General features: G+C 45.5%; 1 protein-coding gene across 1 annotated transcript; it reads right to left on the reverse strand.

The window, feature by feature from the left end:
* Positions 1-9,795: 9,795 nt before the first annotated feature.
* On the reverse strand, positions 9,796-10,501 carry LOC123765665 (variant surface antigen C-like). Its single transcript, XM_069320022.1, has 2 exons — positions 10,473-10,501; positions 9,796-10,339 (listed from the first exon to the last, which is right to left on the reverse strand). Exons 1-2 carry the CDS (start codon positions 10,499-10,501, stop codon positions 9,796-9,798), a joined length of 573 nt encoding a protein of 190 aa, XP_069176123.1.
* Positions 10,502-17,056: the final 6,555 nt, after the last annotated feature.

Below are 17,056 nucleotides of genomic sequence, written 5' to 3' on the forward strand. Positions count from 1 at the left end.
TAGACAGGTATGGTAGCCAGGTATGGTAGACAGGTATGGTAGACAGGTATGGTAGACAGGTATTGTAGACAGGTATGGTAGCCAGGTATGATAGCCAGGTATGGTAGCCAGGTGTGGTAGCCAGGTATGGTAGCCAGGATTGGTAGCCAGGTATGGTAGCCAGGTGTAGTAGCCAGGTATGGTAGCCAGGTTTGGTATCCAGATATGGTAGACAGGCATGTAAAACAGGTATCGTAGCCAGGTTTGGTAGCCAGATATAGTAGACAGGTATGGTAGATAGGTATGGTAGACAGGTATGGTAGACAGGTATGGTAGCCAGGTATGGTAGCCAGGTGTGGTAGCCAGGTATTGTAGCCAGGTTTGGTATCCAGATATGGTAGGCAGGTATGGTAGACAGGTATGGTAGATAGGTATGGTAGCCAGGTATGGTAGCCAGGTATGGTAGACAGGTATGGTAGACAGTTATGTTAGACAGGTATTGTAGACAGGTATGGTAGCCAGGTATGGTAGCCAGGTATGATAGCCAGGTATGGTAGCCAGGTGTGGTAGCTAGGTATGGTAGCCATATTTGGTAGCCAGGTATGGTAGCCAGGTGTAGTAGCCAGGTATGGTAGCCAGGTTTGGTATCCAGATATGGTAGACAGGCATGTAAAACAGGTATCGTAGCCAGGTTTGGTAGCCAGATATGGTAGACAGGTATGGTAGCCAGGTTTGGTAGCCAGATATGGTAGACTGGTATGGTAGACAGGTATGGTAGACCGGTATGGTAGACCGGTATGGTAGAAAGGTATGGTAACCAGGTGTGGAAGACAGGTATGGCAGCCAGGTTTGATAGCCAGATATGGTAGACAGGTATGATAGACAGGTATGGTAGACCAGTATGATAGACCGGTATGGTAGACAGGTATGGTAGCCAGGTATGGTAGACAGGTATAGTAGCCAGATGTGGTAGCCAGGTATGGTAGCCAGGTTTGGTATCCAGATATGGTAGACAGGTATGGTAGACAAGTATGGTATCCAGATATGGTAGACAGGTATGGTAGACAGGTATGGTAGACAGGTATGGTAGTCAGGTATGGTAGCCAGGTATGGTAGCCAGGTATGGTAGCCAGGTATGGTAGCAAGGTATGGTAGCCAGGTATGGTAGCCAGGTATGGTAGATAGGTATGGTAGCCAGGTATGGTAGACAGGTATGGTAGACAGGTATGGTAGACAGGTATGGTAGACAGGTTTGGTAGACAGGTATGGTAGCCAGGTATGGTAGCCAGGTATGGTAGCCAGGTATGGTAGATAGGTATGGTAGCCAGGTATGGTAGACAGGTATGGTAGACAGGTATGGTAGACAAGTATGGTAGACAGGTTTGGTAGACAGGTATGGTAGCCAGGTATGGTTGCCAGGTATGGTAGCCAGGTATGGTAGATAGGTATGGTAGCCAGGTATGGTAGACAGGTATGGTAAACAGGTATGGTATCCAGATATTGTAGACAGGTATGGTAGACAGGTATTGTAGACAGGTATGGTAGACAGGTATGGTAGCCAGGTATGGTAACCAGGTGTAGTATCCAGGTATGGTAGCCAGGTTTGGTATCCAGATATGGTAGACAGGTATGGTAGACAGGTATGGTAGACAGGTATGGTAGACAGGTATGATAGCCAGGTATGGTAGAAAGGTATGGAAACCAGGTATGGTAGACAGGTATGGTAGCCAGGTATGGTAGCCATGTTTGGTAGCCAGATATGGTAGACAGGTATGGTAGATAGGTATGGTAGACAGGTATGGTAGACAGGTATGGTAGCCAGGTGTGGTAGCCAGGTATTGTAGCCAGGTTTGGTATCCAGATATGGTAGGCAGGTATGGTAGACAGGTATGGTAGATAGGTATGGTAGCCAGGTATGGTAGCCAGGTATGGTAGACAGGTATGGTAGACAGTTATGGTAGACAGGTATTGTAGACAGGTATGGTAGCCAGGTATGGTAGACAGGTATGGTAGACAGGTATGGTAGACAGGTATTGTAGACAGGTATGGTAGCCAGGTATGATAGCCAGGTATGGTAGCCAGGTGTGGTAGCCAGGTATGGTAGCCAGGATTGGTAGCCAGGTATGGTAGCCAGGTGTAGTAGCCAGGTATGGTAGCCAGGTTTGGTATCCAGATATGGTAGACAGGCATGTAAAACAGGTATCGTAGCCAGGTTTGGTAGCCAGATATAGTAGACAGGTATGGTAGATAGGTATGGTAGACAGGTATGGTAGACAGGTATGGTAGCCAGGTATGGTAGCCAGGTGTGGTAGCCAGGTATTGTAGCCAGGTTTGGTATCCAGATATGGTAGGCAGGTATGGTAGACAGGTATGGTAGATAGGTATGGTAGCCAGGTATGGTAGCCAGGTATGGTAGACAGGTATGGTAGACAGTTATGTTAGACAGGTATTGTAGACAGGTATGGTAGCCAGGTATGGTAGCCAGGTATGATAGCCAGGTATGGTAGCCAGGTGTGGTAGCTAGGTATGGTAGCCATATTTGGTAGCCAGGTATGGTAGCCAGGTGTAGTAGCCAGGTATGGTAGCCAGGTTTGGTATCCAGATATGGTAGACAGGCATGTAAAACAGGTATCGTAGCCAGGTTTGGTAGCCAGATATGGTAGACAGGTATGGTAGCCAGGTTTGGTAGCCAGATATGGTAGACTGGTATGGTAGACAGGTATGGTAGACCGGTATGGTAGACCGGTATGGTAGACCGGTATGGTAGAAAGGTATGGTAACCAGGTGTGGAAGACAGGTATGGCAGCCAGGTTTGATAGCCAGATATGGTAGACAGGTATGATAGACAGGTATGGTAGACCAGTATGATAGACCGGTATGGTAGACAGGTATGGTAGCCAGGTATGGTAGACAGGTATAGTAGCCAGATATGGTAGACAGGTATGGTAGACCGGTATGGTAGAGAGGTATAGTAGCCAGGTATGGTAGACAGGTATGGTAGTCAGGTATGGTAGACCGGTATGGTAGACAGGTATGGTAGCCAGGTATGGTAGACAGGTATTGTAGCCAGATATGGTAGACAGGTATGGTAGACCGGTATGGTAGACAGGTATGGTAGCCAGGTATGGTAGCCAGGTATGGTAGACAGGTATGATAGCCAGGTATGGTAGACAGGTATGATAGCCAGGTATGGTAGACAGGTATGTATCCAGGTATGGTAGCCAGGTATATTAATGAACATCTTCTCTGATGCATTATATAAGTTTTTCTCACCTCCATCACTCAAAAGCTATCCCATAGTGTGAACACACCTGGATAGATTAGCCAGGTGTCAGTAGCGCTCAGTGCCTGTGTCGCTATTTGTCTGTGGCAGTCTGTGATGGTGAATGTCTGTTGTGCTCGATATCTGTAGCACTCAGTGACTGTACCACTCAGTGACTGTAGCACACAGTGATTGTAGCACTCAGTGACTGTAGCACTCAGTGACTGTAGCACTCAGTGACTGTAGCACTCAGTGACTGTAGCACTCAGTGACTGTAGCACTCAGTGACTGTAGCACTCAGTGACTGTAGCACTCAGTGACTGTAGCACTCAGTGACTGTAGCACACAGTGACTGTAGCACACGGTGACTGTAGCACACAGTGACTGTAGCACACGGTGACTGTAGCACACAGTGACTGTAGCACTCAGTGACTGTAGCACACAGTGACTGTAGCACACAGTGACTGTAGCACACGGTGACTGTAGCACACAGTGACTGTAGCACACAGTGACTGTAGCACTCAGTGACTGTAGCACTCAGTGACTGTAGAACACAGTGACTGTAGCACACAGTGACTGTAGCACACAGTGACTGTAGCACTCAGTGACTGTAGCACACAGTGATTGTAGCACACAGTGACTGTAGCACACAGTGACTGTACCACTCAGTGACTGTAGCACACAGTGATTGTAGCACACAGTGACTGTAGCACACAGTGATTGTGGCACACAGTGACTGTAGCACACAGTGACTGTACCACTCAGTAACTGTAGCACACAGTGACTGTAGCACACAGTGACTGTAGCACTCAGTGACTATAGCACACAGTGACTGTAGCACTCAGTGACTGTAGCACTCAGTGACTATAGCACATAGTGACTGTAGCACACAGTGACTGTAGCACTCAGTGACTGTAGCACACAGTGACTGTAGCACACAGTGACTGTAGCACACAGTGACTGTAGCACTCAGTGACTGTAGCACTCAGTGACTGTAGCACACAGCACACAGGAAAGGGGACTACAGAAGGATAAGGGACTACCTGTGAGAAGTGCAGTGGGAGGAAGAAATTAGAGGAAAAACAGTGCAAGATACGATGAACCAAGTCATATGCAAATGCAAGGAGGCTGAAGAGAGATTTATTCCAACAGTAAAGGAAAAAAGCAGGAGGGAATATAATAACCCATGCTTTAATAGACAGTGTCAGGAAGCAAAAGTGAGAAGCCGGAGAGAGTGGAGGAAGTACAGAAGACAAAGGACAGATGACAACAGGATTAGATGTAACAGAGCTAGGGACGATTACATTAACATAAGACGAGTGTCGGAAAGAAATTTTGAGAATGATATTGCAATCAAAGCGAAAAAGCAACCTAAATTACTACATAGCCATATAAGAAGGAAGATGTCGGTAAATGACCAAGTGACAAGACTGAGGAAAACAGAAGGGGCATATACAGAAAGCGACAAGGAAATTTGCGAGGTACTAAATGCAAGTTTCCATGGAGTGTTCACTACCGAGTCTGAGCGGCTCCCATTGTTAGAAGAGATTACCCTAGATGAAAGACAATCATATATAGAGGTGACAGCAGAGGAGGTAATGAAACAACACTGGATGCAACTAAAGCGGTTGGTCCAGACAATGTATCACCGTGGATACTAAAAGAGGCAGCGCAGGCTCTCAGCGTGCCTCTGGCAATGATCTTTAATGAGTCACTTATGTCGGGGGAATTGCCAAGTTGCTGGAAGGAGGCAAATGTCGTACCGATTTTCAAGAAAGGTGATAGGGAGGAGGCACTTAACTACAGACCCGTATCACTGACAAGCATCCCCTGCAAAATACTTGAAAGAATAATTAGGCTAAGACTTGTTGAGCACCTGGAGAGCATTGGGTTTGTAAACAAGCACCAACATGGGTTCTGGACAGGTAAATCATGCCTAACAAACCTTTTAGAATTCTATGATAGAGTGACAAGGATAAGGCAGGACAGAGAAGGCAGGGCAGACTGCATATTTCTGGACTGCCAAAAGGCCTTTGGTACAGTACTGCACATGAGACTGCTATACAAACTTGAGAGGCAGGCAGGAGTAAGCGGAAAGGCCCTAGCATGGGTAAGGAATTACCTAACAGGAAGAAGCCAAAGGGTAATGGTAAGGGGCGAGAAGTCGGACTGGCGAACAGTAACGAGCGGAGTACTTCAAGGATCGGTGCTGGGACCCATCCTCTTTCTAATTTATGTAAATGATATGTTTACAGGAGTGGAATCCTATATGTCAATTTTTGCGGATGACGCAAAATTAATGAAAAGAGTTGTGACAGACGAGGATTGTAGGATCCTCCAAGAGGACTTAAACAGGTTGCAGAGATGGTCAGAGAAATGGCTACTGGAGTTTAACACGAGTAAATGTAAAGTTATGGAAATACGATCAGGTGATAGGCGACCAAAGGGACAGTACACAATGAAAGGGAACTGCCTCCCTGTAACGATTCGAGAAAGAGACCTGGGAGTGGACGTAACACCTAATCTAGCTTCTGAGGCACATATAAATAGGATAACGACAGCAGCGTACTCTACACTGGCGAAAATCAGAACTTCATTCTGAAATCTAAGTGAGGAGGCTTTTAGGGCGCTTTACACTGCCTACGTGAGACCAGTCTTAGAGTATGCCACGCCATCATGGAGCCCCCAATTGAAGAAACACATAAGGAAACTGGAGAAGGTTCAAAGGTTTGCGACGAGGCTTGTCTCAGAGTTACGAGGGATGGGATATGAAGAGCGTCTGAAGGAACTGAACCTTACGACAATAGAGAAAAGAAGGGAAAGAGGAGATATGATAGGAACATATAAAATACCAAGGGGAATTGACAAAGTGAAAATAGATGAAATGTTCACACGTAATAATAACAGAACGAGGGGACATGGGTTAAAACTGGAAACTCAGATGAGTCACAGAGATATTAGGAAGTTTTCTTTTAGCGTGAGAATAGTGGAAAAATGGAATGCACTTGGGGAACAGATTGTGGAAGCAACCTCTATTTTATATAATTTTAAAATTAGGTATGATAGGGAAATAGGACCGGAGTCATTGCTGTAAACAACCGATGGCTAGAAAGGCGGGATCCAAGAGTCAATGCTCAATCCTGCAAGCACAAATAGGTAAGTACAAATAGATGAGTACACAGTGACTGTAGATCACAGTGACAGTAACACACAGTGACTGTAGTACTCAGTGACTGTAGCACACAGTGACTGAAGCACACAGTGACTGTAGTACACAGTGACTGTAGCACACAGTGACTGTAGCACACAGTGACTGTGGTACTCAGTGACTGTAGCACACAGTGACTGTAGCACACAGTGACTGTAGCACACAGTGACTGTAGTACTCAGTGACTGTAGCACACAGTGACTGTAGCACACAGTGACTGTAGCACACAGTGACTGTAGCACACAGTGACTGTGGTACTCAGTGACTGAAGCACACAGTGACTGTAACACACAGTGACTGTAACACACAGTGACTGTAGCACACAGTGACTGTAGCACACAGTGACTGTGGTACTCAGTGACTGAAGCACACAGTGACTGTAGCACACAGTGACTGTAGCACACAGTGACTGTAGCACACAGTGACTGTAGCACTGAGCCTCATCTCTCACGGGCGGGGACGTAGTTAAACTCTGGGTATCTGTGATGTTCACTCCCATCCTGAATGCATGATCGCTGTTGACCTGTGTACCATCTTCCACTTTACCCTCGCAGGAATATTCACGTCTTGTACAACAAACGTTGCTCTCAAGGGAACAGGTGGCGAGCTGTGGCACATGTTGCAGGCTTCCTGATTGCATAGGCTCGGTATGAGGACGGGAAGAGTGGGGGGGGGGAGATGTCTATGTTGCAGACTCTCTCGTGATAAATTAGTGCAATTCACTGTCTTTCCTGCTCGTCTCATTGGGGCATTTTACAAAGACTTAGCTCCCAAGTACCGCTGCTAGGTGAACAAGTGCAACAGGTGAAGAGAAACACGCCCAAGAGTTTCTGTCTTGCTCGAGGACTGAAATGAACCCTTGATTGTGGGGCGACGATGTAGACTACTCTGCTACAGAACCCAAAATATGAAAGATTTACGGATATTTAATGCGGCTACAAAGACAAAATAAATGATATAAACTAACTGGCCACAACCTTCTGCTAATACTCTGATGTATATGTATGTTCAACGTCAGCGTCAAGGCACATGTCCTACCTTACCTTGCTTATCTTGAGGTTACCTTGAGGTGCTTCCGTGGCTTAGCGAACCCGCGGCCCGGTCGTCGGCCAGGCCTCCTCGTTGCTGGACTGGTCAACCAGGCTGTTGGAGGCGGCTGCTCGCAGCCTGACGTACGAATCACAGCCTGGTTGATCAGGTATCCTTTGGAGGTGTTTGTCAAGTTCTCTCTTGAACACTGTGAGGGGTCGACCAGTTATGTCCCTTATGTGTAGTGGAAGCGTGTTGAACAGTCTCGGGCCTCTGATGTTGACAGAGTTCTCTCTTGAACACTGTGAGGGGTCGACCAGATATGTCCCTTATGTGTAGCGGAAGCGTGTTGAACAATCTCGGCTTCTAATGTTGATAGTTCTCTCTTGAACACTGTGAGGGGTCGGCCAGTTATGTCCCTTATGTGTAGCGGAAGCGTGTTGAACAATCTTGGCCTCTAATGTTGATAGTTCTCTCTTGAACACTGTGAGGGGTCGGCCAGTTATGTCCCTTATGTGTAGTGGAAGCGTGTTGAACAGTCTCGGGCCTCTGATGTTGATAGTTCTCTCTTGAACACTGTGAGGGGTCGGTCAGTTATGCCCCTTATGTGTAGTTGAAGCTTATTGAACAGTCTCGGGCCTCTAATGTTGATAGTTCTTGTTACGGACCCGAGTCCAGCGTCCGAGCACGGAGCGGCGACGACAACGCCATCTGTGGGTCAGCTCCTGAAACCCCTTCCAAATAGACGATGCCATCTAGTGAGGACGAGATATACCGGCCACAGGGGCTGGTTTCCCGCCTTAATCAGCTCGTGACATAGCCGCTGCTGACCTCTGGTGAGGTGGCGCTTAGACAGCAATGCCATCTATGAAGCGGATAGGTGGACGTTTGTGTCTAAGCCTGTGAGTGAGGTGCCCTAGAGGGTCATCAGTACTAATGACGTGTCTGATTACAGAGTCGACCTGGGACTGCTGAATCGGACGGTGGGGCAGTCTACCCAAGGCAGCCATAGTATCTCCACGTGTTTGCTGCAGAAGCTGTGAGTCACCCCCCCCCCCCCCACCCCCCGGATGAACACTGTTGTGTTAGCCTGCCTGTGACGTGGCAGAACCAGGAATTGTCGTATCCGGAGCTGACTGGTGGAAAAGACTAGCCACTGGGGTGTTGTGGTGAGGAGAGTGATCAGCGGAATCACACGAGGCTCCTGCCTAGGGCTCACAACCCTAGTATCGGTCGTGGAGTGGCCTACGCAGCAGAGCTGATTGGAATCTGCCAGCTACAGGCTGGATTTGTGGTTGAAGGCCTCCACGACGGTGCACCCAGTGGGACTGTGATTTGGCTGGCCTGTGGCCAGGGTAGACTCGCCGAGGGACTCGGAGGATTCATCGTGAGGCCACAAGAAGAAAACCAGGGCTACTCGTCTTGAGCACTGTGGAACATTCTGCATCTTCAGAGGAAGACCATTCTGTATATTATAGTGTTTATACCCCCCCCCCGTGTGACAGTTTATATATTTATTTATTGGTGGTGGTAATTATATATTTAATTTAGTGTATTTGTATCCCTTTCCCTTTAATTTACTTGCGTTATGGAACACACCCCTTGAAAGCCACTACTAACTTGGGGCAGGATACCCAAACTCTACTAACATCAGAGAAGAACCCCAGTTGCGACCCAATAGGGCCGTTCTGTTCTTCAACAGGGGTCTTCTGTACATCCTGCCATGCCTCCCAGTCTCATGTGGTGTTATTTCTGTGTGCAGGTTTAGGACCAGCCCCTCTAATATTTTCTATGTATAAATTGTTATGTATCTCTCCCGCCTGCGCTCAAGAGAATACAGATTTAGGCTCTTTAGTCGGTCCCAAGAGTTTAGATGTTTTACTGAGTGGATTCTAGCAGGATCTCTACACGCACTCCAGATGAGCAATTTCTCCAGCTTTGAAAGTGGTTGTCATTGTGAAGCAGTAAGCCACTCTAGAGAGCACTAGCGTCTTGAAGAGTATCATCATCGGTGTAGCATCTCTAAAGTGAAAGGTTCTCAGACTACCAGACTAAGACAGGTAGTCTCAGACTATCTTACTAATTTATCTTAATTATCTGCAATGGACAGTATGAGAATACTTCATTCTGCCTATATAATTAGCTGATTCTTGTCCACTGAGGATGCTTCAGGAGCGATCTTCAGAGCTGTCATTGTAAGTTATCTGACAGAGGTGTCAGCTAAAGATAAAATACTTAGATATTCTCCCGTGACAGACGCCCGAGCTGTCATCCCGAGAAAATCTCGCTCTATAGTGCTGCCCTTCGGAGCTGCCCTCTACTGCTGCCCTTCGGAGCTGCCCTCTACTGCTGCCTTTCGGAGCTGCCCCCTGCTGATGCCCTCTGCTGCTGCCCTCCGGTGCTGCCGTCCGGTGTTGCCCTCTGCTGCTGCCCTCTGCTGCTGCCCTCTTCTGCTGCCCTCTGCTGCTGCCCTCTGCTGCTGCCCTCTGCTGCTGCCCTCTTCTGCTGCCCTCTGCTGCTGCCCTCTGCTGCTGCCCTCTGCTGCTGCCCTCTTCTGCTGCCCTCTTCTGCTGCCCTCCGGTGCTGCCCTCTGCTGCTGCCCTCTGCTGCCGCCCTCCGGTGCTGCCCTCTGCTGCTGCCCTCTGCTGCCGCCCTCCGGTGCTGCCCTCTGCTGCTGCCCTTTGCTGCTGCCTTCTGGTGCTGCTCTCTGCTGCTTCCCTCCGGTGCTGCCCTTCGGTGCTGCCCTCTGCTGCTGCCCTCTGCTGCTGCCCTCTGCTGCTGCCCTCCGGTGCTGCCCTCTGCTGCTGCCCTTTGCTGCTGCCTTCTGGTGCTGCCTTCTGGTGCTGCCTTTCGGAGCTGCCCTCCAATAATATAGACCGTGAATGTTTTGATTGTTCAGGGATTTCTATGTGACAGTTTTAGAGTACTTTAGAGCCGTCCGCCACGGATGGTCAACAGAACCCTTCACCATGGATGGTCAACAGAGCTCTTCACCATGGATGGTCAACAGAGAACTTCACCATGGATGGTCAACAGAGAACTTCACCATGGATGGTCAACAGAGAACTTCACCATGGATGGTCAACAGAGCCCTTCACCATGGATGGTCAACAGAGCCCTTCACCATGGATGGTCAACAGAGCCCTTCACCGTGGATGGTCAACAGAGAACTTCACCATGGATGGTCAACAGAGCCCTTCACCATGGATGGTCAACAGAGCCCTTCACCATGGATGGTCAACAGAGAACTTCACCATGGATGGTCAACAGAGAACTTCACCATGGATGGTCAACAGAGAACTTCACCATGGATGGTCAACAGAGAACTTCACCATGGATGGTCAACAGAACCCTTCACCGTGGATGGTCAACAGAGCCCTTCACCATGGATGGTCAACAGAGAACTTCACCATGGATGGTGAACAGAGAACTTCACCATGGATGGTCAACAGAACCCTTCACCGTGGATGGTCAACAGAGCCCTTCACCATGGATGGTCAACAGAGAACTTCACCATGGATGGTCAACAGACAACTTCACCATGGATGGTCAACAGAGAACTTCACCATGGATGGTCAACAGAGAACTTCACCATGGATGGTCAACAGAGAACTTCACCATGGATGGTCAACAGAACCGCTTAGATGCCAATCAGAGAATTCCTCCGTGGCTTTCCTTCCGATCTGTTCACTGTGTCTGTTCACCGTGTCTGTTCAACGTGACTGTTCACCGTGGCTATTCACCGTGACTGTTCGCTGTGACTGTTCTCCATGGCTGTTCTCCATCTCTGTTCTCCATGGCTGTTCTCCGTTGATGTTCACCGTGGCTGTTCTCCATGGCTGTTCACCTTGGCTGTTCTCCATCTCTGTTCTCCGTGGCTGTTCTCCGTGGCTGTTCACCGAGGCTGTTCACCGTGGCACAGTGCCTCTCCCTGGGGGCCAGGCGGGTGTGCCACACCTCAAGGGTGACCTCCACCGCTGAAACATTCAGGCTTGACAACACCGCGTTACGTGAGCTGCCTCGAGCACTCTTCCTCACCCCTAATGTTTCCCTGCTGGGAGTCATAGTGAGAGAGGGAGAGGGAGGGAGGGAGAGAGAGAGAGACTGAGAGAGAGAGAGAGAGAGAGAGAGAGAGAGAGAGAGAGAGAGAGAGAGAGAGAGAGAGAGAGAGAGAGAGAGAGAGAGAGAGAGAGAGAGAGAACTCGTTCGTTAAATAAATTATCTTGATGGAGAGCCATTAACGTTATTCAAAACAGAACAATTACCAGCGGAGGAAATCGTATAATGCCGAGAGGGGAAACACTGATAAGATACTCAGTCAATACAAAGCTTCACACACCACACTCAAGTGTGTCTTGAGTGCACTCCACGGCGATTGCTTTGACCCTCGTGAGTGTGTTTACTAGTGAGCGAGTCAGGAGTTGTTTCATCTCATTCTGTTTTATTTATTATAAAGTATTCACCTAGTTGTGCTTGCAGGGGTTGAACTCTAGCTCTTTGGTCTCGCCTCTAGGACAATATGCAACTGAAAACTCACACCCCAGAAGTGACTCGAACCCATACTCCCAGGAGCAAGGCAACTGGTATGTACAAGACGCCTTAATCCACTTGACCATCACGACCGGACATAATGAGGTGATAGCCGAGGCTATTTGAACCACCCCACCGCCGGCACTCGGATAGTAATCTTGGGCATAGCATTTTACCAAATCACCTCATTCTTTGGGGCACATGTGAGGAACACAAATGCGAACAAGCCTGAATGGTCCCCAGGACAATATGCAACTGAAAACTCACACCCCAGAAGTGACTCGAACCCATACTCCCAGGAGCAACGCAACTGGCATGTACAAGACGCCTTAATCCACTTGACCATCACGACCGGACATAATCAGGCTTGTTCGCATTTGTGTTCCTCACGTGTGCCCCAAAGAATGAGGTGATTTGGTAAAATGCTATGCCCAAGATTACTATCCGAGTGCCGGCGGTGGGGTGGTTCAAATAGCCTCGGCTATCACCTCATTATGTCCGGTCGTGATGGTCAAGTGGATTAACGCTATAATCATAGCACAGTGGGCATAGCATTTTACACGCTATGCCCACTGTGTGGCATAGCGTGTAAAATTGGGATCATGTACACCTGCCAGCTGATGTAAGTGGGCAGGTAGAATTTCTCTCACAAGGTCGTCGGATGCTGATAAGGAGGACAGGAAGGCTGCAACAGCGATTTGCGTTGCTGTTCGAACTCCGAGGCCCCCAAGTCTTACGGGAAGAGAGACTTGTTTCCACTGTAGGTCATCGAGAGAGAGGTTAAGGGCTTTTTCTAGCATTGATTTCAGTAACCGGTCATACTCACTTAGTTTTTGGCTACTGGTTTTACTGTTTAGTTTTACTGGTTACGTTTAGCTGTTTAGCTGTAGTAGTTGTTTAGTTTTACTGGCTACTTTTGGCTACTATATTTATATATATATATATATATATATATATATATATATATATATATATATATATATATATATATATATATATATATATATATATATATATATATATATATATATATATATATATAAATATATATATATATATATATATATTATATATATATATATATATATATATATATATGTCGTACCTAATAGCCAGAACGCACTTCTCAGCATACTATTCAAGGCCCGATTTGCCTAATAAGCCAAGTTTTCATGAATTAATGTTTTTTCGTCTACCTAACCTACCTAACCTAACCTAACCTAGCTTTTTTTGGCTACCTAACCTAACCTTACCTATAAATATAGGTTAGGTTAGGTTAGGTAGGGTTGGTTAGGTTCGGTCATATATCTACGTTAATTTTAACTCCAATAAAAAAAAATTGACCTCATACATAGAGAAAAGGGTTGCTTTATCATTTCATAAGAAAAAAATTATAGTAAATATATTAATTCAGGAAAACTTGGCTTATTAGGCAAATTGGGCCTTGAATAGTAGGCTGAGAAGTGAGTTCTGGCTACTAGGTACGACATATATATATATATATATATATATATAAATATATATATATATATATATATATATATATATATATATATATATATATATATATCGTACCTAGTAGCCAGAACGCACTTCTATGCCTACTATGCAAGGCCCGATTTGCCTAATAAGCCAAGTTTTCATGAATTAATTGTTTTTCGACTACCTAACCTACCTAACCTAACCTATCCTAACTTTTTCGGCTACCTAACCTAACCTAACCTATAAAGATAGGTTAGGTTAGGTTAGGTTGGGTTGGTTAGGTTCGGTCATATATCTACGTTATTTTTAACTCCAATAAAAAACAATTGACCTCATATGTAATGAAATGGGTAGCTTTATCATTTCATAAGAAAAAAAATGGAGAAAATATATTAATTGAGGAAAACTTGGCTTATTAGGCAAATCGGGCCTTGCATAGTAGGCATAGAAGTGCGTTCTGGCTACTAGGTACGACATATATATATATATATATATATATATGTCCTAGTAAACAACACAGAAATCATCGATAGATACAGCGATAGCAGGCGGCTTGACGTTTGCGAGGCACTACACATCAAGAAGTCAACACCAGCAATCAACAGCCAATTATTGCACAACTATATTCTACCCACCTCAAGACTCCGCTCCAATATAGAAGCATCAAGAAATATGGACCAATAGGCTTTCTACAAACACTTCTATTCAATACCCATTGTTTCTGTTCTGTCTTGTGTTGATACTTTTAATACCCTATTAATATCCTCTAGTGTTCTGTCTTGTGTTAATGCCACATCATCCTTCCCACCTCACTCAAATGTAATGCCACATCACCCTTCCCACCTCACTCAAATGTAGATATAAAATCAGGGAAACGCAAGTTCTAATCAGTTGTGTATTTGTGAAGTCTTTGAAAATGTAATAAGTTTTACGAAACGCGCCCGTGTCGCGTCAGACTAGAAATAAAAATGAATTTTGGAGAAGTGATTTTTGATTTACCTCCAACAGTGAAGCATAATGTACGAAAGATTGAGAAAATTCGTGTTAGAATTATTAATCTTACTTTTTCGGTCATATTTAATAATATATGTCTACAGGAAAGACTGCTACCAAAATATACTAATATATATATATATATATATATATATATATATATATATATATATATATATATATATATATATATATATATATATATATATATATATATATATATATATATATATATATATATATATATATATGTCGTACCTAGTAGCCAGAATGCACTTCTCGGCCTACTATGCAAGGCCCGATTTACCTAATAAGCCAAGTTTTCTTCAATTATAATATTTTCTCTAATTTTTTTCTTATGAAATGATAAAGCTACCCATTTCATTATGTATGAGGTCAATTTTTTTTATTGGAGTTAAAATTAACGTAGATATATGACCGAACCTATCCAACCCTTCCTAACCTAACCTAACCTATCTTTATAGGTTAGGTTAGGTTAGGTAGCCGAAAAAGTTAGGTTAGGTAGTCGAAAAAACATTAATTCATAAAAACTTAGCTTATTAGGCAAATCGGGCCTTGCCTAGTAGGCTGAGAAGTGCGTTCTGGCTACTAGGTATGATATATATATATATATATATATATATATATATATATATATATATATATATATATATATATATATATATATATATATATATATATATATATATATATATATATAGATATATATAAACATGACAGCCAGAGGTAACAGGGGAACAGGGAAAAGTCCAGGTGCCGAAATGAAGGAAATGTTTGCCCAGTTTCTGGTGGACATCAAGAGTGAGATGCAGGAAATGAAGAATGAAATAAGCAACCTAAAAATAGAGCTGACAGCAGCAAAGGAGGAGATTAGAGCCCTCAAAGAGAACAGTATCGATGCTGAGATGCAGATAACCACCCAGGGAGAAGATGGTAATAGTATTTTGGAAGGAAATGCCACAGTAAAAGCAACATTTGCAGAAATGCTAAAAAAAAAAACTCTGAAGTAATGTTTGCAGTGATGGAGGTAGCCATGAAAGGAGCCACCTCACAGGAAGTGGCACACTTCACTAGCCAGCTGCTGGAAAGGAAAAGATCAGTGATAGCTGTGGGTATAAAGGAGCATGAAGGCTCTAATAAGAAAGAGTGGAATGATAAGGACAAAGCAGCAGTGAATGAAATACTGAAGACACTAGACATGGAAGGGACTGAGCATAGCATTGAGAAGGTTTTCAGGCTAGGCTGGTACAAAAAAGACCGAGACCGTGTGTTAAAGATATTGTTTGCAAACGGGAACATAAAGGATATGATTCTAACAAAGAAAAGCCACCTGTAACATGTGGGAGAATTAAAAAAAGTATTCCTCCAGAGGGACATGACGAGGGAGGAGAGGGCCATGGCGGCAGAAGCAAGGATGAAGCGCAGGGCGAGAGAGGAAAACCAGGAACTCACAGCTCCCAAAACATCACCCCAGAGGCGAGGGGGGGACCCACAACCAGGTACTGTTATGACACCAGGCAGCCAAAAAACGAGTCTCCCCTTTGAGAATTATTCTATCAAGCCTGACGTGACTAGAAGGTCTAGGAAATATAGAGGTGATAACACAGAATGTAAAATAGTTGGTAGATTTAATAAACAATTTGAGATTATGGGCAGTGAATAAGAAAATAAATAAATGACTGGTTAGGAGATGTGGATATTTTGCTGAAGGCATGAGGCTCAGTTCTGGAGGGCTTTGATCTCACTTGAGTGCCAGACATCACAGGGGGAAGCCGTGCTCCATTTGAGCTCCCGTCAGAAAGGAACCGCTGGTGATATATCTCCAAGAGAAGAGAAGTGGGCAGACGTGCCAGCTGTGGAATCGAGCTGGGAACGTTGTGGTCTCAAGTCCTGGACGGCGAGGAGTGTTTATTAAGCCTCCCAAAGACATTATCATGGGCCATGGGAATGCCCTGACCAGACTCTGTCAGAGGGAGAGCGCCCTCGACTAGGCAATCTGTGGTAAGCACGATTTTGAACTAGTCTATAGCGATTACTTGTAGTTGGTCGTGTGCCCAGCGACAGTAGCAATGTTTATTGATACGTTAGACATGTTTTGATAAGGCAGAAGGCCTAAAATAAGAGAGTGGAGAGGGAGGAACATCTAGGAGGGCGGAGCGACGTCCGTCTCCTCTGAGCGCTGGCAGGTGACTGAGGGAGCCCAGCTCCTGGTGGCAGAGGACCCTCCCAAAGTGAGTGAGGCCCACCTGGCAAGGCGGAGCATGGACCAGGCCAAAATGGTGGAGTCCACTCTCACAGCATGTAGAGAGCAGATAGATGTAGGAAGCAAACATATTGTGTAGTTATTTTTGTTTATGTGTTTAAGGGGAAACATTTTTATTGGAGCGTCAATGGGTTGCAAGTTTGTCTTTTGGGAAGAAGTTGCTGAGAACTTCGAAGCCAGCACAGAGAGAGTAGTTGATGAGACTTCAAGGTAGTGGAGGAGGGGACCTCGAGCTGTGAGGAGAAGCAGTGAACAGGAGTGTCACGTGCTTCTGTAGAGGTGGTGAAGC

This window comes from Procambarus clarkii, chromosome 8 (assembly GCF_040958095.1).
Source record: "Procambarus clarkii isolate CNS0578487 chromosome 8, FALCON_Pclarkii_2.0, whole genome shotgun sequence".
Classification (NCBI taxonomy): Eukaryota; Metazoa; Arthropoda; class Malacostraca; order Decapoda; family Cambaridae; genus Procambarus; species Procambarus clarkii.